Source organism: Callionymus lyra, chromosome 9 (assembly GCF_982586985.1).
Source record: "Callionymus lyra chromosome 9, fCalLyr1.hap1.1, whole genome shotgun sequence".
Lineage (NCBI taxonomy): Eukaryota > Metazoa > Chordata > Actinopteri > Syngnathiformes > Callionymidae > Callionymus > Callionymus lyra.
The window spans coordinates 5,661,899-5,685,832 of record NC_141826.1 but is presented as its reverse complement, the minus strand read 5'-3'; the positions used below and the strand labels follow the sequence as shown (position 1 = coordinate 5,685,832).

Sequence of the window (23,934 nt, the reverse complement as noted above, 5' to 3'; positions counted from 1 at the left end):
CTGATAGGAAGCACTTAACCTGTCTGGTCATTCCTGTTTAGGCTTTGAACTTGCAATCAGTGGCTGGTCTGGAATCTGTCATCTACTGTCAAAGTCAACACACGGACATTGAACGCAATTTATCTTCATCCCAAGGGTTGTCAAGGTTTGATAGAAAATGGGAAGACGTTGCATTTGCATGTATTATCTGCTGAGGCTTTCAAGTTCTTTATATTTATATTCTAGCCTGTTTTTTGATGATTTCTTTCACATGGACACCATATTTTATTTGTTGATGTAATATCAAATGTAATGTAACTCTTAACCTCCTATTAATGTTTTCAGATTTAAGCAACATTCAGATCGTGCCAAAAAAAGATAGAAACCATGACTACTTGAACAAGCTTCACCTTTAGTACCTCTTGAAAGTGTTGCAAAAAACTACACACTTTTTCTAGTAGGCAAACTTCAAACTCGTAGGCGTTCACATTGTTCCTACGAGTAACATTACCCCAAGTTTAAGAAACTCCAACAGACCAAAGTAGCAGCTGGATCACTTTAAATCAAGGTTAGTTGGAAGTATCTAACCCTGAGTAATGGTTTGACGTACCTCGATGATGTAGAGGACGATATTCTTGTAAAAGCAGTAGAGGATGCACTTGGACACTCGGTCGAAGTTCCAGGCTCCATGGACGAGCAGCAGATTCTTCAAGTATTTGAACTGTGTGGGAGGAAAAAACATCAAGATAAATGAACAGTGGACATCTGTGTACAGTCCACTCACTGATGGATCTCCACTATTAGGGATCAGGGCTGGAACAACTGGATTAAAAGCATCAGTGGCCTTTTGTCTTTTCTGAGCACAGAGATAAAGGACTAATGGTGCATTGAAGCCAGATCTCTGACTAAAGCATTCCAGGAACTTCAAGTGTGTAAGACCCAAACCCTGGGCTGCTAAAAATGAAGTAATTCATATAGGGTAGTGGTCTCTGGAGAGTTCAGCCTAACAGTTAAATTGCTTTATAATTATCCTGCGATAAGGGGCCTGTGGTAAATTTGAAATTACAGTGCAATTTCTGACTGATAATTGTGATTACACTCGAGCTGAACATAGTGGTGAGGCTTTCATCTATGGCTGCCAGAAAAGACAAAACAAAATCTCACCACATTGGCCAAAGTGCTGCTATGTGACAAAAATGGATTTTCCTTGAAACGTAAGGGAAATAAAGTTTAAGGTTTAAAAACTTTGCCCCCATTTAACACTTTTTGTGTGTCTTATGCTACCGCTCGCCCTGGAGAATGGAGGACTGTGGAAGCTCTTTCTAGAATCTTCAAAATCTTCAAATCAGTACCAGAACACAGCTGATGACAGACAGAGAACAGACGCCAGAAGATAAACCCGAACATGCTAAATTCTACTCTTTAGAAAGAGCCGGCTGATAATCCGGGTGAGTCATCTGAAACGTTTAAGCATTAATTTATGTAGGGCAATCAGGTTAACAAAACAAAGTACACACACTCGCACAGTTTCCAGGATTCATCTGAACATCCAGACAGCAAATTACAGCAAATGTACCGTTAAAAACCCAAGGCAATCAAATAAAGCAGCAGAACCTAAAAAGACCTTCCCGGCATAATGTGCACAGAAGGAGGAAAGGAAAATCACCAAGAAAATCCGGGAAGATTCTATGTGTAAAGCCTTTTGTCAAGTTAACGAAGGAGTTTCATCTTATGTTATGCTTGAACTTAAAACAAACACAACGCAAAATTTATTTACGTTACAGCATTACGTTTAATTTGTATTTACACTTTTTTTACATTACTAAATAATTTTAAAATCTAAGCAGCAAGTTTCAATTAATCCTCTTATTCAAAAAATCTTAAGAATATATATTTTTTAACCGTTTCCCAGATTATCCAAACGATAATCATGCGTTCATGTTTACCTCAATTATTGAATCGATAAAATCAATACATTCATTTGCAGGAAAGGACATTTGTAGCCAACCAATTGTGTCATCGATAAAACCAGGTTTGTTAATCTCAATGATGAAAAATGAATTATGATATTTAACTTCAATTTTAATGTCCTCACTGAAAAATGCATTACCAATTTTTCACACACTTCAAAAAGGGCTTAGATTTAACAGTATGAAATCGGTCATAAACGGTGGATGTTGTGATTCTGTGATCTTCCACATGGGAGGTTCCAATGCCTCAGGATAGAGGATCAGGAACGCACCACAACACCACAAAGTGCTATCAAATATCTCTCCAGCGTGTATGTTTGTGTTTAAGTTGCTGTGTGGAGATATCAGCAGGTGGGTTTTAGCAATGCCTCATACTGGTTGTACAGGTGTAGCTACTTCGGTGTAAGAGGTGAATCCGATGTAGAAAGAGGTTCTTTTGTTGCTTTAAACAATGTCTGAGCTATCAGTGACACAGATTACACTTGGGGGGACAATGAGGACAGAAGAATTAAAGCGTCAATCCAAAGTTGCCAGGCTGTAAAATTGAGGACTCACACTTTCATAGAAGATGCAATTGCTTTTGTGTAGCAACACAAGTGTTATAATTTAACATGTCAAGGAATCCGGCAGGTGGGAAAAATGGTTTGTGGAATACGGTAGAGAAGTGATGAATAAATGCAGAGGAATATGAATGTAGAGCACCCAGAACCAAATAGATATTCACGTTGATAGAACACAATTAAATGAGACCATGTTGGATTTTTAAACCCTTCATGCTTGCCGTGCTCACCTGGGCGATGGAATAGTCGGACGAGTTTGCCGCCTGCAGACCCTCGTTGCCAGAGATCCCAACCCCAACATGTGCAGTCTGTATCATCCCGACGTCGTTGGCACCGTCGCCAATTGCCAAGGTTATGACCTTCACCTGTTTCTTCACCATCTCCACCACATCAGACTTCTGAAGAGGAGAAACTCTGGAACAAAAACATCAAAAAAACTTGACTTTCGCAAAAAAAAACAATTGTATAGTTGAGATTTATAAAATATGTATTAAAAATACTTAAATAAAACGTTTCAAGCTTTATTTGTAGTGTGAGTTTATTCCATCTGCATCTCTGCTTGAAGACAAAAAAAAATCTTTCAACAGAATAATCTGTTCCCGACATCCCAAAAGTGTTACTGAGGGGTGCATAAAATAACAACGCCTTAAAGACTTGAGACAAAGATCCCTCCTGATCAGAGTTCACTCAGAGGGACAGACGTTCCACACCAAGTGAACACCCATAAACTAAATACAGGAGTAATTTTTGTGAATCAACCGGTGAAAGCTCAGGCTGTCTAATACCCTCCAGTAGCACTTGCTGTGATTTATCATAACACAATTGTTGAATTTTCACCAGCCAGTGAAGTATCACATGTCTGTTTCTATACCAGACTTTTAGCGAGCAGGATGTCAATCTGAGACGGGGTGAACCCCTCAATGCCCTTTTGACCAAGTAACTGGCGGAGAAGTGAGAGGAGGAACGTGCTAATGGAGCTGCATTATTCATGATTCCAAACAATGTTTTTTCTTCATATTTCCCTACATTACAGACCTCCAAATGGGTTTAGGAAATTGGAAAAACATTAGCAGGTTGGTGCATGCATTAATGATTCTGGGCTATACACTGACATTTTCATTTTTCAATAACAACTCTACCTAGGTTTGGGTTCATTATGATTCAATATGAATATTGTTAAATCTATTGAAGCATTTGAAGAGACTAAAAGCAAAAATTAATTTTATAAACTAAAGAAAAAGCACCACTGTCACATAGAGGAAGCTCTTTTAAAAGAAAATCTTCTCGAGTTTTACGTCTCCGGTCTTCTTTCTTATCCTCTACCCTGTGAACTTGCAGGGTCCATTAGGTGTAACTAATGACTGGGACATGGCGGTGACACAGCTTGTAAATCTCTTCTTTACAAGGCCTCAAACTTGACTCGGTCCCCTCAGAGACACAAAGTCTTGAACCTTCAGACACGGGAGCTTCCTCTCGCCTCTCTGAGCTGCAAAGGTTAATGGAAAGTGCAGACCCTCTCCGGAGACTTGGCAGTTAAAAGTTGCGAAGAACTTAATGTCTATATTATCTGAGAAAAATGTGTTTTTATTCGTCTCCTGGCGCCTATAAGTGACAATATGGTAAAAACAGATGAGTGATAATGCGTGTAAAAGAGATGATGTAAGGGTGGCACCTGAGCGTCTGCTGTTTTTGTGAAGACAAGGTGACGACCTCTGACCCAGTCATGGTTCATTGACTTCTTAAGTACTTACGGTGTTTTTGTGGCCCCCAGTAGGTCAATGGTGACCCCTCATTTATTAGTTTTAATTTACAACCCAGACACCCCTAAATATCTCTGAGGGAAAAGTCGCTGACCCTTTAGTGCTCTAGACCCGGGGGCCAAATCTGGCCCGCCAGGTAACTTTAAATGGCTCGCTTGAGAAGTCATAGATTCTTAATCAAAGTAGATGAATGATTATCGTGTTGATATGGTGATAAGATAAAAGCTGGAGGCTTTCAACGACAGTAAAACTGATGCAGGTACTCGGTAAAACGGCCAAAAATGATGGTTAAAATTAATGTAGCCTCCCAAAAATGAAAAGACAATCACAATCAGACTCAGACTTCCTAATACAGTTGGCCCCTTGTGGAGGTTGACACCCTTGCTCTAGCAGGACATTACAATGTGTAATATTTTTTATTTTTGTGCTTAAACCAGAATAGGTCAAATAAAGTTGAGCTGCAACCACTAACATAAATCATGGTTTCTTCATTGCTGTCGCTTTAACCCTTAAAAAGGTTTATTATTACTTTGATTAGAAGGAAGAAATACACCAAATTATTATTTATTATAGAGTTTAAAATCACCTAAAAGGGCTCATGGTATTCGAAAGCATTTCCAGTAGTGATGGGTTGATGATTCAAAACGCTACTAGAAGACACATTTTGCTCTACAATCTTTGGCTTTAAATCATTAATTAAATGAAACCTCAATTAATTTTCTTAACCTACAGCTACATGAAAACTCATCAACTTATAACTAGTGTCAAGTACCTTCACTCCATTGCTGACTATTGTCAAGGATTTAGTTGTCATTTTGAAAAACATCTGCTTAGGAGGTCTGTGAGTGTCCATCTGACCACTAAACTGCTTTACAGCAGAGACAGTCTTCATAAGACGCAGGAGGACAAATCAAGAAACTGACACAACATAATAGTCTTCCTCTTGTTTTGTATGCATGTGTGTATGTAGTAACAAAGATTACATGACATTGCAGTTACACTGGGAAAAAACATATTCAATGTTATTCTACAGTATAAACTATTTCAATGGTTCTGTATTGGTCCTTTAAGATCTTACCTGCAGCATATGACAGCTTTACACGACAGGGCCAGATCCAGAAAGTACTGCCGGACTCCAAACGTGAGAGCATATTTAAGAGTCTTCCCGTCGATGATGAGAGCAAAGTCATTCTCCTTGTGTAGAGCATCACCCAGCATTCCACAGTGGTGACTTAGAGTTTCTCTGGTTCTCTGGCCAAAAACAAAAAAATATCATGGTTAATTATAAAGATAAGTTGTGGAACAACAACAAGAGCATCAGCAATTCATAATTGATAACACTGATCAGTTATGTTCAGAAGATTACTCTTTATTTGAACCAACTTAGGTCACGAAACAACAAACAGAAAAAATCATATCTGGGATTAAAAAGATACACAATGAACACAATATCATACACGGTTAAAGAATTCTTTCCATCTGTCTGCTGTGCGCATAATGAATATTGTTTAATTAAATTGAATGTATTTTCTTTTCTTTTCATTTATTGATTATTTATTTTAGTAATTTTATGTTGCCACCAGAAAAATTGGTTGTGTTTACAACACTGGTAATACATTTTTTCTGATTCTGATTATCTACCCACTTTTTACAGTACCTTATTTTTTCCAGTTTGTGTCTGTAAAGCTAAGTATAGTACTTTGTATATGTAAGTTATTGTTACTCATCACATTTTTTTTTAACTGAGAACCAAATATTGTCATTTCTTTAGTTGTCAGGCACAGAATGTATCTCATTCTTACTATTGCTTCTAATAGTGAAAATATCTCCACTGTCTCTAACAACTTGTGCTTAATATCCGCCAAGGATTCCGTCACCTCTTGATATACCTCAAGTTTTTTTTATTTTTGCCTCTTGTCTTTTTCCACTTCTTGAATCTTCTCTTTCAGTGGTGAGAGATTCTATTGTGTACTGCCGTGTGGAATGTTTTGCCTTTAGTTGATGACTTTGTGTGGTCATTTAATGTGGTAATATCTTCTTCTATGTCCTTTTCAACTTATTCATTTTATCTAGGATGTTGTCATCCATTTAATAACTCCTTCTTATCTTCCTTCATACGGTTTATTTATCCGTGCACAAAGAGATGTGTTCTGTGAAGTTCTTCTGTATTAGCTCAGACTTTTCCACCACTATCTGCTCTAATTTTTTAACACTTTTCTTTGGTGTCATTACATCAGCATACACAAAACCCCTCCTCTTCCTTAAGTTCCTAATGATTTACTCCATAAATGCGACCGGGTTAAAATGAAATTGATTCCTAAAGGCTCCCAGAAAACACATTTCTTGGGTTCTATTTGTTGTTTCTTCTTATATTTCAGCACTGACAGACCCTTGGCTGTTTTTGGCAGAAATGCTTTTAATGTACAATAAATTGAATGTTAGAATGCAAAGTGCAGACCAAATGAAATAAAATTTAGACAGCAAAGACGTCTGCGAAGGTTCATGTAAATACACAGTGTGAAATAAATCTCCACTAAAACGTAATGGGCCATGCTTCATAGCTCCACCAAAGTCCACTGAGTTTGGCGAGGTGACTCTTGCACAATCAGACAGAAAAATAAACCAGACATAACTCAGCTGCTCGGGCGAGTGAGATGATTGATGTTTGACCACTAAAGTTTCAGCCAACGTCTCCTCCTGTCAGTCCAATTCGTCTTGGAAACTAGTGGAACGTTTTCATGTTCATGTTACAACAATAACTTCCAAAACCATTTACAAACTAAATATTAACCATGATTTAAAATCTAAAATGGCGAGCTAACCTCTTTTCAGGCAGCAGATTGACAGAGAGGAGATTATTTTGCATTTATTGTGCTCAGTGTGTTTAAGAAAGTCAGCAGTAAGTGACAAGTAAATTGAGAATAGGTAGTTACTGTATGTTTTTCATTGTTTTCATTCTCTTGTCATACAAATGGCAAAACTGTTCCAATACAATTCTCAATATGTGCCCATAATATATACAATACATAAATATAGCAAAATAAAAGTATTAACATGATTTATAGAAAAAAACACTCACTTGTTTGTAAGTATATCAACTGAAGTGTATTATTAGTATGTATTTATACTTTCCAATTCTCCAAAATCATCACAAACAATGAATGTTTTAAGGTTTAATGTATAACATTATCAGATACTTTATATTTAAACATAACTTATTAAAATGTTTAGGATTTTAAAATTGTTTTATGTGCACATATGTTATCTAAGGTAACAGCACTCCCAATTGAAGCTATACTTGAACAAAAATGCAGCTTTCTCTATATGATGAAACAATGTGAGGGTGGGAAAAAGACTTGCCAACAAGCAGCTAAAATCATTAGGATTTAATACTAACAGGAATAAATCCAACTTGGATTAAAGGCCCTGATGTGTCAGAGACGTCAGATCACACCTGAGGGACTGCGCAACATTCACTTGGCACAACAAAACCCCAGCTTAAAGGAAATATTTGGAGAAAGAGGCTTTTCGCAAAGTGAGAGGCGAAAAGCGAGAAGAGCGAGATGATGGATTAATAGAAGAGAGAAACAGAGTGAGAGGACACATGTAGAAAGCAGCTGCGAAGGCTTAGCCGTCATGATGGGGTCTGTAAAAAAGCACGGTATCAAAAGTAATGAGACGGAGTATGGGCTGGTTTCTTAGAACAATGAAGGGGAAGAAGAATTGAGGTTTGTGATCAAAAACCACATGCAAATAATGATAAAAATGACAATAATAGTAATAATTGTTGTTATCATCGTCTTTCTCATTCTAACTATTGCATTGACAACCATTTCCATGTCAAACCAAGGCCAGACAAGGATAATCATATTTACAGTACGTGCACAAAATCCCAAACTAAATTGTTATTTAACATTATTTATCAATTAATAATGTGGTATTCAGAAAATCAGCCCTTCTTCATGATTCTTTTTCAAATACACTATTTCATAAAAGTCTTTTGAGTTTTCAAATCCTAACTTTGACATTTAAAAGACATGTGCAGAAAATTGGTAACCAGTACAAAGCAAATCTTTGTTATTTGAATCACCATATAGCTGATCAACTTTGAGGGATCATGAAACATCTAAAAAGCTCAAATTACATTTAGAATTTTAGAAATTTGGGTATTTCATTTGCTGAAAATTGCTTAATACTTTTTGTGATAACTTATTTTGGATCTTTTAAAACATTTGTGAATATGATTGAAAAATACATAATGAAAACAAAAAAGTAGAATTTAAGAATGAGAAATGAAACCATTTCAGAAATATAATTGAATTAAAACTGTGATATCTTTTATAATGAAGTTTTAAACTTTTGAGGACCAAAATTGTAAAAAAGGAGGTTTGAAAAACAAAAGTTAAAAAAATGTAAATGTTAAAAGCAAAATTAAACGAACGTCACATGATCTTTCTTAAATAAAAATAATATTATAAAAGCTGATTAAAATTGGATTATTTATGAACTGGCACTCATTTTTTTTTTTTTTTAACTTCCCATAATTACGTAGACTATTCTCCAGGATTGACAGGATTGTGCAGAGGATGCAGGTAGGGGGAATAAACAGTGTGTGGTAAATCCATCCATCAGACAGTGTGATAAACAAAGCTGGGCAGCCATTTCCTCCTAATTTCACGTTGGTGTTTAAGCACTAATGCTGCACGTCTTCTTGTTATGGCTACAATGGCCAGTTTAGCATACGTGACCAGCTAGTGTTTGGTTTTGGAACGGGTGTGAGGCGTCCGTTCAGAAATCCACTTGAGTTCCCATAAAGACTGAGCGCCATTGTTGACACAGCCCTTGAGTGATATTGCTAACAGGTCGTGACACTCGTGATGTGGAATCTGGACACTAATGCCATCATTTGTCTCAAAGTGAAAGGCAGAGGAAAAAGCAAGAGTTCGACTCCGAGGAAACAAGCATTCCTCGAATACATTATCGTGCAAAAAACATTAGGCCGCAGTGATTTATTTCCCTCATCAATGTTTCTACCATTTCTAATTAAAGTGTAGAATAAAATCAGATTATAATGAGCCTCATTTATTTGTGACTGTGCCCAAAGTGAGACTAATACATCAGCGACTCGACCATGACCGATGACGCAATAAGCAGTCTAGGAGACAGCTGCTCTCCATGACATCATAGTGGTAGGGAGACCAAAGATGCACTTTTTCGAGGGAAAACTATGAAAGAATAGACGCTGAAATAGTTAGACCGAACTCAGGCTCTGGGGCCAAATATGGCCCACCAGGTCACTTTACGTGACCTGACTTTAACCACAGAAACATTTTACAATCAGCGTTTAATAAATGAAATAAAGAATTTAAGTTTGAACTCAAAACATCAGCACTTGTATGATGAGGTTTAAGATGATATTTTTTCCTAATTACAGGCGTGATACTATTTAGATCAAAGGCGAACGCACCACTACCATAAAGTAATGCTAACTATAGAAGCACTATAACACCATTTTGGTTGCTCATTTCTTTTGTACATGTCTTTGTTTGAAAGGCGCTTTATTTCGAAGAACTTACATAAACCCATTAAGATGAGTGGTACTTCAATTTTACAACATGTATTTTATTATAATTTCCTGTGATATCAGAATTATTTTGAATCCCATTTGTCAGTGAAGGGTTCCACCTACTAGGAATGTGCTTTGGTACAGTTGAGCAACATTAAACGTGAGAAATGTAATCTTAAACATAAATCAAATTCCAATTGAACTATTTACATGGTGCAGAGAACAATTATGGAAGACTATTAAGTGAATGTTTGTGTCTGCTTTGAGTGCTTTGACCAGGTTCAACATTTTTAAAATAGCTTTTATAGTAGAACAACAATATTGACAGTATAATGGGGAGTCAAGCCTGAATACTAGCCCCTTCCGGCTGATTGTTTACTCACTCACTTATGAAAAGTACTGCTAGTTTCCCAAAGAGATACTATCAGAAACATAATATACGATTACTTGAAGTGGAATTGCTTCTTCTTTGATGATGATTCTTTGAGTTCACCCCTAAGAAGGTTGAAGATGAAGACAATCACTGTAGTCTGGGAACACATGAGCGTTAGAATTTGGGCGCTCAGATTTGCAAACGCCCTGTGCTCCGTTTCACACCCTGGTGCTGCCGAGCACTCTGCTGCTGCTCAGAGGGTCCCTGCTCCACTTCCCCCTCTTTAGCGTTTCAACAAACCACCCTATGTAAGCATCTGCTCAACCACACAAGAACGAGAGTTGACATTTCAAAGTGCTGGACTGCGTGCTGTACCGAAACCAAATTTTTTACCTCGGTCTCCATTTATCACGCCAAAACGACTGGCTGACAGAACGAAGGCTGTCCGTCATCGCCGCCCTCCAACGCCCTCCCCCCTCTGCCACCCGTGACACGCCGCTCTGACCTATACGACCCTTCTTGTTTTTCAAAGTGAAACCCAGTCCCTGACATCTGCGGCTCATCTTCAAGTTGGATGCGAGGAGACCCGCTCGCTTCAACAACAGACAAGGCCTTCCAGCCGAGGGTTAACAGACGTATTAACCGCTGGCTCTCCTCCACCACTGAGAGATGGACTCGAGGCTTAGGCAGCTGGTTCTTCAGAAATAAGAGCTTCATCTTGAATTCATTTAACAGTTGGTTTTAAATAAGTATTCACATTATACCTTATACAATGAAATTCTTGTTTGTTTTGATGCTTCAAAAAAGGAAAAAAGGGGTAAATACTCACATCAAGTGTATCCTCATTTATGACCAGCATGCCCATGTTCTTGGTCAAGAGTTTGCAGGAATGTCCTGTGTTCAGAAGAAGACATGAATAAGTCACATTGAGTTTAATGGCAATATTCTTAATCAAAACACACGGAGGACAAAACGTATTAACACCAGAAATATCAGCAGTTACCTCAGACTGATATTAAATGCCTCATCACAGGAGTGTCTTAAGGCCCCGGGGCCAAATCTGGCCCTCCAAGTGATTTTATGTGGCGCCTAGGGTGGTTTACTCATAATCAAAGTAGATCAATGTTATCATGACCTATGAAGACGTCAGTGTTTAATATAGGATAAGGAACAAAGAGGATAAAATGAAGAGTTTCACAATCAAACGAATACTTTCTGTCAAAGAAAGTGTAAATATACAATATTGTACTATATTATCCTATATTATTTATCATACTACATGATATTAATTTTACGGCCTGCGATTCAAACTACTTTGACCCCTTTTCGTGATTGAGTTCAACATTACTGTCTTAATAATAGTTACATTACTAGCAGGGTAAATGCTAACTTTGGAGTGATATTAAAAGATTAAAAGAGCAACCTTGGTACATGCGACAATGACGCTGTTAAGAATAGTCTTTTTTATAGCTACTAGTAGTAGCAGTGACTACTAGTGACTACAATGACTGAGCAGAAAAAGCCTGAGAACCCTAATCATGCACACAGACAAACTGTGGGAAACACAGATCGAACACATAGTTCTGCAACATGGTCAAGGTTAGCAATTAAAATGCTACAGCTCAGAGCCACTGTCCCAGCACATGAATAATGAGTTTGCTTTACAAGGGTCTGTTAGTTTCCTGTTTCAGTGCGCCGCTACAGCCATGAGTTACTCAGCACGCCTCTCCCGGGAGTGGTCTCGCTCCTCTGTCGGGACGGATGCTCAAGGGTCAGCGGCTGTAAAAAGGTGGCGGAGGGAGGCTCTTAGTTTCATGACTGAAGCCTTCAGTCAAAGTCTGCGGCGTGACCGCAGGAATATTTGTGGGCCTCAACACTTACAGAGAGTTTAATTTAAGGGGGCACCGCACGGCCTCGGTTGGGTGTTCACGTAGAGGTCCGTGAGATAACACCGTAAACATAAAACTACAGTTCATGGGATGGGGGGTATGCATGAAAAAAAGAGTGGGGGTTCCCGTCCCAGGAAGGATCGTAGTCTGGGTCTGCTGGATTGTTTTCTTAAGTGTAAAGGTGCAAACAGACAAAATTTGCCAATGTGTGGAAAATGTCTGTCTAACACTGTCTGGACCCCCCCTTCCCCTCCCACACAGGTCTGCTACCAACACAGCCCTTCCGCTCAACTTATTTACCTAAAGCTCATTTGAGTGTGGCCAACGTCTCCTATTTTATTTCAGGATTGAAGGTGAAATTCCTGCTTTTTTTCGTCCCAGGCGGAACTAAACATCGCTCCCACAGGAATCCAAGAATGTTTTCACAACGACACTCGTATCACAGCGCTCTCAGAAGTCGCAGCCAAACCTCAGAAAGCACTAAAGATGGACACCCGGCATTGTGGGAAGTTAAATATACCAGAAGCAGTGACTAAATTAGACAAGTGAAATTTCTTGGGACAATCTGTCACCACCCGATTAGCAGTCAAACTGTTTAAGTTTTAGGCCAGACGTATGTTTGTGTCTGCAACAATAGTTTAGTAGAGCAAAAACATTTATTTTAACAAGATTTTCAATTTCCAAAGAACCTCATATATCAATCAACCCATTTCAAATGTTTAGAAAGTCCTAAACACGTTTAAAAGAGGAAAGATTTACACGTGTTGACTTGAATTGCTGCCCGTTTCCAATCAGCCATTTGTTCCAGCACTAAGTTCAAAATTCAGGGTGGCACCATAACCCCCGGCTCTATGAAAGAGTAGCACGTTTTTTTTCTGAGATCCTCAGAGCTCACCAGACACAATAAAACTAATTTCAACCAAGTCATTTCTGTAACCTTATTTTTTTTGTACATTGGCACAACTAGAACTTTGCATTGACTGTAAACTTGAACCTGCATTTTTCAACATGGTAACACTAAACAAAGGTCTACAAACTATTTGAAATACATTGTATATCTTGAGTGTAAAAGTCTAGTTTACATTAGTTGCGTTTTGATTGTTAAAGCGCTTTGTGACCCTGGTCTCGAAAAGCGCTATATAAATAAATATTACTTACTTACTTACTTACTTACTTTACTGAAAATGTCCAGATCGCTTTTTTTGTTCTTTTATGACCATTTTTCTTTTACAAATAATAATAAAAAAGGATCATTTATTGGTTCTTCTAATAATAAGTTAAAATAAATAATGTAGAAACTTGCATCATTTTGATCAATGTCGAACCACATACATTTATTTGATTGCAAACATTATGATTGTATGTGGAGTATATATCATATCCGAGTATTTACTATCAATTTGTACTATCATTTTAGCTAGAAAAAGTCTCAAATAAAAACATAGATGTAACCAAAAACTATTACCAGAGTCTCATCGCTACTACAAGACCGACATAATAAGTTGTTATCAAAATAGTGAAAACTACTATCAGAAAAGTTTACTAAATCAAAAAATAAATATTCCGGTTAGGTTAATAGTTTTATATCAAATCAAATTTGGTTTAGAGTTTGTTTTTCTTCATTAATACTTCTACGTTTAAGGGTAGAAATAGCGATCAAACTGTAGAAAAACAAATTTATCTTTTGATTCAGCTCACTCTTTACCCAGAAGACAACAATAAAAAGTTGACAGGGCTTTGTGACTTACAAAAAAATCAAGGCAAAGAGAGACATGATCATCTTTTATTAAGGGTCAAAACCTGGAACCTGAAACTGCAAGTGTGACATTTTCCTGCAGATTAAATGAAACAAGGATATTAAACAGCCCACAGAGAACCACAAGCAACATTGACAGCTTGAATAGTGAAGCCACCTGTGCACTTGAAGGTTAACTGGAAATTGTAAATCACTTTAACTTTCAAAAACTGGGTACAAGCGAAGACTTTAAGAGGCACACACTGTGAGTAAGAGGAATTAATGACTGGGCACAGTGGAGTAGGTGGGAATTATTTGTGTTGGCCGTTAATCGGAACATGTCTCCACTTGGTTTCTTGTGGCCAAGATTAACATACGCTGTTTACCCGCTCGCCTGCTCTTTAGTCAGACATTCAGAGGATCGGGTTATTCAATAAGTCGAGGAGCTTTGCCTCTTACCTGTCGCGTACACAGAGCTCCCCTGGATAAACAGCTCTAGGCTCGGGGAGCAAGTCCCAGAGCAAACACAACACTCTGCTGAGGCAGCTGGTGTTGGTGATGCTTCTGCTCATATTATGACATGATAGTTGGACATCAGAAAAACCCAAGATCAATGTTGGTATACACAGTTCCTGCCATGGTTCTACAAGCAACCTGCCAGATTTGAATCCCACACGTGTGGAAGGAGCGAGGGTCATGCTGGTTTTTAGTATGTAAAGTCATTGCTACTCTTGGGTGGCTCTGACATCTAAAAATATCCTAAATGTTATAGATGAACCGTCTTTGAACAGAGAAACAGGGAACATCTTTCAGGTTGGAAAATTGTAAAAGGGAGAGTCAACATGGAAGAGGAATTTACATGGCGAAACTGGAGCTAGTAAACATTTTAAAATCATCTGAACTGAAAGAGATGATTCAGTGGAGCAGTGGTGCAACACAATATCCAGTTTTCTTAACAAGCAGTAATTTGTCACATCTCAGAGTTTAACCATCAGTCAGTGGCACCACGCGAGAGAAGAAATTGAGCCGTTTCAATCATTTACCTTCCTGATAAAATCTTCGGTGCGAAAACCCCCTAGAGGGGATCCAGAGATGTGAAAGGTGCCTGCTTGTGTACACGTGCATGTTATTCATGTCATGTCGGTGCAGGGCGCTCGTTCATCATTCAACATCACGTGACAGATGCAAGGGCCTGATATGTGTGACAGAGAAGCTTTTAAGTTGTCAGTGTTTTGTCTTGCTGGTGAATAATGATAAGAGTAAAGCACATTGATATTTATCATCGTTTTGTAGCCGTTCAAATTGCTACATACACTTGTCAAGAATAATAGTATTGTGTGTTCAATCATAACAACAAAACACATCTTCCACAGTACTGCTTGAAAATCAAACTCACCAATATTAATAGCCGTTTCCTGTTTGTCCCCGGTCAAGATCCAAATCTTAATATCGGCCTTCATCAGAGTCTCTATGGTTTCGGGCACTTTGTCCTGAAGTTTGTCCTCAATGGCTGTGGCCCCGAGCAGCTGCAGGTTCTACAGCAGAAAGAAAAAAGTTTAGAAATGTGAAGGGAATCTTTAGAGAACATATAGCAGGGGTGTAAAACTCAATCATACAGGAATCCAAAATCTTTTCACAAATGCTGTCGGAGGCCAAACTCAATTGTATTTAACAATATATAACTGTGATTTTTTCTTTCCACTCCTGGAGGCTCAAATTGATCAGTTTGACTCTGTTTCTTATCTTATTTTAAAGACACAGGTCCCCATATCAACATTAACATTAAACTACTTTAGATTCTTTAGCCATCTATCCCACAGGCCACATGAAAATGACCTTGCGAGCCAGATTTGGCCGCGGGGCCTTGAGTTTGACACATGTGATATATAAAGTCGATATGTTTCTTTCGGCCCAAAAGCTTCATTGGTAACCTAACGCACAATAAATACACAAGAATGTTCTGACGTGTCACATGTCAGAGCAACACTAGAGCCAGGATTGTGTCACTCACTCACCCCATGGATCTTTTCTCTCACCAGGTGCTTTTGTTTACGACCGAGAGAAAGCACAAGTGGCCTGAAAGGCTTTTGGAGCAGTTACACAGAACCTGCAAATACAATCTGAACCACATTTTAACTGACTTGGTGGTTCTTTTGAGCTCAAACGGGTCTAAAGTTTGACAAGTTCCAGAAGTATCCAGCAGCCGTGTTGACCTAAAAGCACTTTTGGAAGTTGAGTCTTTGCACTTCGGAATCGGAAAAGATGGAACATTTGGTCAGAAGAGGATCAGGCCGAACTCATGAACTGATTTAGAGTTTTGATGGGAGCCGTCAAGCTTGTCTGATTATTGGATTCAAATGTTCCAATCCCAGGCCAACAATAGATTATTTGCCTGCCGCACACTTGTTTTCCTCGACGTTCAGAATAGTGCAAGTAATCAAGGAAACACAGTCTGTCGGATAAAACTGATCTTTTAAGAAGAGAAAATTGCTATTTTTTCTACAGGGCAATGTTTTCCAAAACCATAATGACTTTATAACAGGACAGAAGTATGAAAGTTAACGAGTTGTAAAAGGAAACAAATCTGATTCAGAAAGTCAGATTCAATACTTCTATATACATACAATCTTACAATTAACTCGAGATAAAAACAAACAATATTGAATTAATACATAAGTCCAGTAATTAAGCTTAGCCCCACAGAATGGACTTGCATTTAAAGCAACACTTTTATTTATTTCCTATTCAATTTATTACCTGCACGTGGTCATTTGTTTGAGGAATAATAAAAGCAACTCAAGCAACTACTATATTTTGGTTAAAAAGCTTTATCATTTAAAACTACAACACAAAATAAAAAATGGGAAACAATACTATGTTTTGAGACAATCAGACAAAGGAAAGTTAAGTTGAATGTTTCCATTTATAAAAACGGTAATTCTATTTTAATATCATTTTTTATTTATTTAAAGTACATTTACTTTCAATTTGTGTTTTATTTTAGACCCGTTTGTACGTACTGGACATTTTTCTAAAATACTCAGATTATTTGTTCCGTTAGCAAAGATGGAATTCGTGTGATACCTGGTTAAACCTCAGAGCAACTCTACAGCGCCACCCTGTGGCTAATCATACATGTTCATCTTCCAAATGATCCAAAAAGAGAGAAAACTGAACTGCTGGTGATGTCCGTGCCACACTCCTAGGCATTAAGCATGGAACATTACATATTCCCTCTTGAATGCTTATATGTATATTTCATGTTTGATCGCTTCCATTTATTTTGGGCGGTTGGCTGCAGAAACGGAGAACAGGCCAAGTGGTTGATTTATGGCTGTGGCTTCCTGTGTTTGACTGGTGTTTCCACATGGACCCACCTCACTGAAAACCTCCCACCTGCTGGCTAAAGACTCAGAAATTCCTCTTCATATATGAGGTTAAGTTACACAGGTGCGGTCAAGTGTAACACAGACCAGTCCTGCCAGAGCTAACTGCCCCAAAAAGGCATTTCTTACAGTGGCTTAAATCAACAACATGGTTTGATGAATCTTCACAATTCCAGAAATGTAAAGAGCTCACCTTCTCGATGAGCTCATAGCTTTCCTCTAGTTTGAGAGCTCTGTTCTGGAGGGAAGTGGCGGCTCTATGGTGGACTTCCAGCCACTGCTGGTAGGAAGACTCGCTGATGTCGGCTACCGCGAAGCACAATGTTCGGAGACCTGGAGGAGAAAGAAAAACTTACATGGGCAAGACAAATCCTGAACACCTATTGAGTTTCGGCTTTTCCGGTTGGAAAGTCAAATATATAACATTCATGTTTTAATTATGCACGTTTGTTTTTTCAAGATTTGTGTAGCACATTGCAGTTGGGTTTTGTATAATTAAAACTGTATAAAATAAACTGTAGTTAGATGTTGCAGGCAGCAACTAACTAGATTAAAAAAAAAGAAAGAAGTATTGTCCTCGGGGGAAATACATTTAAAAAAAATTATAAATATACAGTTTGTTAAAGAAATCAGAGAAGAAAAAACTAAAGAATTATTATCATTATCTTTGGAATAAAGATACAGTATGTAGACAATCCTGTTTTGTAAACACAGCGCAGAATTTGTTTGTGGTCATGACAGTATAGGATACAATTAATTTAATATATATGAATGAAACAAAACAAGAAGAATAAAATACAATTTAAATAATAATAATAATAATTGAAATGTTATCTTATACAGAAATGGAAAACAAACCGTATGTATGTACAGTACATGTACAGCAACATTTCATCTTGGTAATAGAAAAATAATAATAAGTGTTGACCACTTCTTTGTGTTTAATTTACTCTTTCAATGGCCTCTCATGGCAGGGCAGTGAAATCTGTGCCGTTGTTACGCACTTGTGTTGTGGACGTGCAAGTATTATTACTTTTAAGCTTATGTTTGAAAATATTTTGCAACATATATTCATGTCTTTAAACATTATATTTATATTCAACACAAGTTCAACAAAGATGTTTAAAGCAAAAATTCTGGTGCGTTGCCTGAAAATAACATTTTCCATCAGAATTTTGCCGTACGATGTCAAGGCTTTACACCAGCATATACACTGCAAGTTACAAGAGAATATTTTCCTTCTCAAGGGAATCACGTACTTGTTTCAAAATAACACACATGTATAATTCAAACGCTGTCCTGAATGCTATTTTTAGCCCACATCACAAATTCCCAATGACATCATTATGCTCATGTTCCACAAGGGGGCAGCAGGAACACAGAGATACAACAACGTCGTGCTGCAGTCAATTTCCGCTCCACTGCTTCAGGCTCTCACACGTCTGCCCTCATTTAATACAATGTATATCTACAGGACAAACAAGTGAAACTTAAACAAGCTAGTATTTTTTCACAAAACAGTGGTCTTAATAAAGGTGTATCTAATTCGTAGTGATCATGATAAATCCTGAATGCTTTTGATAGACAGGGGGCGGTATTGATCCACTCACCTTCGGTGGCAAACTGCTCCAGGTGTTTGAGTGTAATCTCTTTGTACCTCGAACTGTCTGCCAGACGGTCATAGATCACGGTGTCCTGAGGTGAAACAGACACCCGTTGAGCGATCGGACAAAAAAATATTACACACTTTCGGTTTCAACTGGGATGGAACACCAGAACCTTCGGGCTGTTTGTACTGAAGCAGTCACACGGTTAATGTGCTGCTGTGGGGGATGTTTTCCTTAATACGCACATAATGACATTATTTTGGGGGAAACATTCATTTCCAGCAATGATTGGAAATCCATGCTAATTCTGGAATTATGAGCGGTTGCGATGCAGCGGGAGAAAAAGATTCCTGACTGAGGCGAGAGACAGCGAGGGGTGGAGGGGAATCTTTTCACGCTGTGTATGTGTGTGCCATGATGGTGATGGGCTGTCATGCGTTGCCATGGAGAGAGACCGACACTCACAGCTCCTTTGCAGTAAAGGCGGATCTTCCCAGATGGGGTGCGCATGATGACTGACATTCTTTTCCTGGTGCTGAAATGGAAAGGCACATAAAGGAAAAAGAATAAGAAAAAAAAAAAGATGAATTGAACCGTCTTCAAAAGATTCATCAAATAACAAGCTAATGATACCGTTTACTGGAGCATGTAGCTATGACTTCACAAGGGGCAAATTATTTTTAATAAAATAGCAAATTGTGTCAATAAGAAAGAGCTTTAAATCCACTGTAAATGATCATATTCTCAGTTAACTTGTTCACCAAAGGAACTTCATAAATGATAGAAAAACAGTCATAGTACAATATACAGAATACCTTGTAAACTCTAGAACATGAAGAAGTTCGTATTTCTCCTCTTTACCGATCTAAAACAGAGAAAGAGACAACCATCAACCCCCCGACAAAAAATACCAGTTCCAAGTGGCAGCAGGAGCCACTTTGACTACCACGTTAATTACAATTTCAATATGTTTATCAGCGGAGCTGGTGGCGGGAGAATAACAAGGTAGGATTCAATTAACTCCTTTAATTGTAGGACGCGGACGGTACGAGACTTGGTGATTAGGCTGATGCTGGTGAAGGCTTTATAAAGCTTCGAGAAGCCCATCTAAGAGACGAGAGGGTTGGAGGGCCAAAGAGGAGTAATGAAAGCAGCCTCGGTCGTCAGGTTAGCTAATTATGGAAACAGCGAGATGAGCGACCTAAGCCGAACAGTGGAGGCGCCACAGCAGGTCATCACTGCCGCTTCCAATTAGAATTCCACTCGTTAATTCATTTTTCAAGGGCATTTGATGGATTTGAAAACCAAACAACGTTCAATAAACTTGCTTGAACTTTGTCAATATGATTGGCACTTTGGTTTTTACAAAAGTTAATCATTATTGAAATAAAATAAAGATTTTGTATTACAAAAATGTAATACATATGTTAAGATTACACAATCATTTGATGTTGAGTAAAGCTCAGAAAGACTGTATAGTTTGATTCAATTGTATAGTTTGGCCTCAACATATTTGATCATTTATTTACCACAAATAGAAAACATCTTGTCTGGTCCCAAAGGCTTTGTCAGTTCTAAACTTAACTTAACTCCATGTTATAGTCCAAGAAATGAAACTCAAACAAAAAAATGTAGTCCTATAATTTGGCGGGTTCAAACTCAATTATACAAGAGATTATAGAAGAGAATAACACTAACAGTCTGATTTCTATATCGTTCTTGTAGGCTCAATCTATTCAAATGTTTGTCTTTCACCAATTTCCTTAATCCGTTTTAATTCATCATGTATAAGTAATCAAGAGACTGTGTTTAAACACTGTATTCTTTATGTGTCGCCATATGAACATAAGATTCAGAAACTTTTATTGCCAGTGTTGTAATAGAAAAGCATAACCAAGCACAATGCAGCATTACATGTTATATACTTTAATTTTGAGCCCACATTCCAATGGGCCACAATTTTCTTTTTTATTAAAGTCACTCGCCGGCTTGAGGTTGACACATGTGCTCTAAATCAAGTATATTAAACAAAGAGATCAAACATACCAGTTCAACGATGACACTGTCCGGGGTTCTTCCAGAAAACACAAAGCCCAGGTTCCGTGCGGCTCTCACCAGAGCTCCTTCATCTTAAAAAAAAAAACAAGCCAAAAACAGAAATCCCCTCAGTCAGAGAGTCTGAACACAGTCTATGCATCGCAGCTGACATACATGACAAGAACCATATTCATATTTGGCGCATGAAACTAGTTCATCTCGACACGTTTTCACAACGAGGGCAGACGCTGAAAGCTGTGGACCAGGTAGTTTCTGCTTCAGCGTTCATGAGGACGCTGCAGGGCGAGAAAAACCTCTCTGCTTGATGTTTACAGTTCACTTGGCAGGCTTTCTCTCTGCAGCCGCGGCCGGGTCTGCTACAAACCCCAAAGCTCCAGAAGACCATGATTGAAGCAATCAGGCAAAAGAAGAAAAATCATCTCACTCATCCAAGGCGAAACAGGAAATCTCGACAAAGTTATTTATTTTTTGGGGGGGAAGGTCTGAGGGAGAGGGTTAATAACATATCTGATTAAATACTCTTATTAAAATCTGTATAAACAAACAAACAAAAAAATTAATCACAATATCTATATATTTTTTTAAATCTTGAATAATAAAAAAAAAGATACATGATTTTATTTAGTAGGAAGTTATTTAGGCAGCAGTCTTGGACACGAAGTACTGGTGATGTATATTTACCCAACAGGAAGTATGAGACTTTCAAATCGTCACTTCCTTCTTTGAGGCTTTATCTATCTTAATTATCTCTGTTCATGTCCTGCTTCACCAAAAAAAATGTTGTTTTGCTCTATCATCTCTGTACATTATTTTAACCTTAGGGTTATCCTTAAGGTTACCAGGAAGTAAAGTGTGGTATTAATGGTCAGGGAAGGTAATGTTAAGCACTGACGCTATCAAATTGGACTGGTTAGATGTTTTTTGGCATCTCATGTGCCATCTGGTAAATTGACTTATTGTCTCAATGGTTGATTATTAAACAAAAATAAAAAGCGTTTTTCATAGTTTTCGTCTATGGTTATTACACAGATATTTGGGTAATCTTAACAATGAATTAAGGGCTAAACATTTACTTGGTCAGCCGTACATCACAGATAATCTTTTTGTATAAACTTTCCAGCGACAGGTACTAACACTTGGGTATTTCATATAGACTAATAAAACAAGGGGTTTGACAGTGTGGCGGTGTAAACCGCCGGAGAGGGGATATGTGGAAGAATTCAGCTGATTTAAGACACAGAAAATGAGATGTAAAATAACATAAGGAACTTTAAGCTATAGTTAGGCCACTCTGATCAGAACACCAGTGAGGAGATGTTTATACTAGGAGAGCTGGGTCAGGCTGACCTGCAATTAGAAAAGAGTCGTTCTTGCCAAAGGATGCAGCTACAACGGTCCGAGTGAGCCAAGACTTCCTTATCTGGAAGATGTCTCGTCATTCGGAGATAAAACATCTGGACTGCTGTTGTATTGTTTGATTACCGAGAAATCATGTAACTTCTCGTCAAGAGGACTGCCCTCTGTGACTAAGCTATAAAATGTGCTGAGACTGAGATGCATTAGATGATGCAGTGGTGTTCTCAATAATAATGACTGATCTGTTCAAGAAAGACACTTGCTCATCCCGTCATTGCTGTGTTCTCTACTGTCCTCTGGGCCTATCATGCCACCACAGATATAAACACAAGTGGGTGAGATATAAAATCCATCCAAAAAGTTGTATAATAAACATCAATAGCTACAATTACCTGAGTAAATTTAGATTTCTGTCTCAAGAAAGACGAAAATAAATAAAGCTATTCTATTCGCTCACTCACTTAATGAGGTTAGAATAAGTATATAAGCATTCTGTTGAATTTTTCATATAGACAGAAATTAGTGTAGAAAAAAATGGGATAAAGATTATGGCTGATTATTAACAATGGACGTTAAAAATATGCAGGGTGAGGACATGATTAAACAAAATAATACAGATACCTGGAGAAGCGGCCTGATAGATGATTTTTCCATCGGTGCGTTCAGGGACTGCAGTGTGACAGATGGCCATCATGGTCATGAAGTCCATGATGACAGAAGCAGTGGGCTAAAGGAGGTCAGGAGGACAAATATAGAAAATCTTGAATGGAACAGATGAAAATTAATTCTTAGAGCAGAAAGTGTCATTGCACATTATTATTATGTTTTCATACATCACCATGTATTCAACAAAGATGACTGGAAGAGAGAAAATAAAAAAAAATCTCATCCCCTCCATCGCCATTTATTGTTATATTGTATTGCAACCAAATCACTTTAAATAAATAATAAAAAACTATTTTTTATTTGGCATCAAATGTGTTTTTCTAAAGACATCTTTGAACATTGTTAGGTAAAACCTTGGAGAGCAGACTGAATTATTAGTAGACTGGCTTTCTGAAAAGCACTCGTGTTTCCTTCCGTTCTCAGACAAAAGGCTAAACACAAACAGACAACGTTATTAAATCTGTGTGGTGTTGGAATCGCGACTCTGCGGACTTTTAGATTGAGAACAAAGCGGAAAATGAATGAGGTGGAGGCAGGGAGTGAACCAAAGAGGGTTCTTGTAAATGAAAGTACACCGCTTCCATTACAGTCCAGGTGGTCAGGAGACCCTCGGTCTCCTTGCAGCATGCTAATCTGCTTTGGGCTGACAGGTACTCTCCAAAGGACGTGTGCGTGCACGAGTGTGTGTGTATGTGTGTGTGTGTGTGTGTGTGTGTGTGTGTGTGTGTGTGTGTACCCTATACACAAGCTGCTCTGTGTGGGGGAAAACGACACAAAGCATCTTTTTGACCAGGGCGACGTCTTCAAGGGTCATACATTTAATTAAGTTTTGTTTGATTCAACCTCAAAATGGAACTTTGAAGCAAAAATAATAATATTTTATTAAATTGAAGTAATAGTAATAGTAAAAGAATACTCCGAGAGGTGCTAGAAGTATAGTGAAAAACACAAGAAGTGCAGTAGAAGCCTTATTTGGTGAGATTCCTCTTGTAACTCACCAACTGCCGCCATCATCATCATCATCATCCT

General features: G+C 38.1%; 1 protein-coding gene across 4 annotated transcripts in view; it reads right to left on the bottom strand.

Annotated features, from left to right (window-relative positions):
• atp8a1 (ATPase phospholipid transporting 8A1) overlaps positions 1 to 23,934 on the bottom strand; it is a 91,212-nt gene that overhangs the window by 28,163 nt on the left and 39,115 nt on the right. For all 4 annotated transcript variants that reach the window (XM_087799412.1, XM_087799414.1, XM_087799411.1 and 1 more), the window contains 11 exons: positions 22,861 to 22,966; positions 20,872 to 20,954; positions 19,641 to 19,690; positions 19,291 to 19,360; positions 18,829 to 18,913; positions 17,412 to 17,551; positions 15,229 to 15,367; positions 11,038 to 11,102; positions 5,348 to 5,520; positions 2,740 to 2,923; positions 590 to 700 (listed from right to left, as the gene is read on the bottom strand). In XM_087799412.1, the coding sequence (XP_087655538.1) occupies positions 590 to 700; positions 2,740 to 2,923; positions 5,348 to 5,520; positions 11,038 to 11,102; positions 15,229 to 15,367; positions 17,412 to 17,551; positions 18,829 to 18,913; positions 19,291 to 19,360; positions 19,641 to 19,690; positions 20,872 to 20,954; positions 22,861 to 22,966 (1,206 nt within the window). The remainder of the gene's footprint in view (positions 1 to 589; positions 701 to 2,739; positions 2,924 to 5,347; positions 5,521 to 11,037; positions 11,103 to 15,228; positions 15,368 to 17,411; positions 17,552 to 18,828; positions 18,914 to 19,290; positions 19,361 to 19,640; positions 19,691 to 20,871; positions 20,955 to 22,860; positions 22,967 to 23,934) is intronic.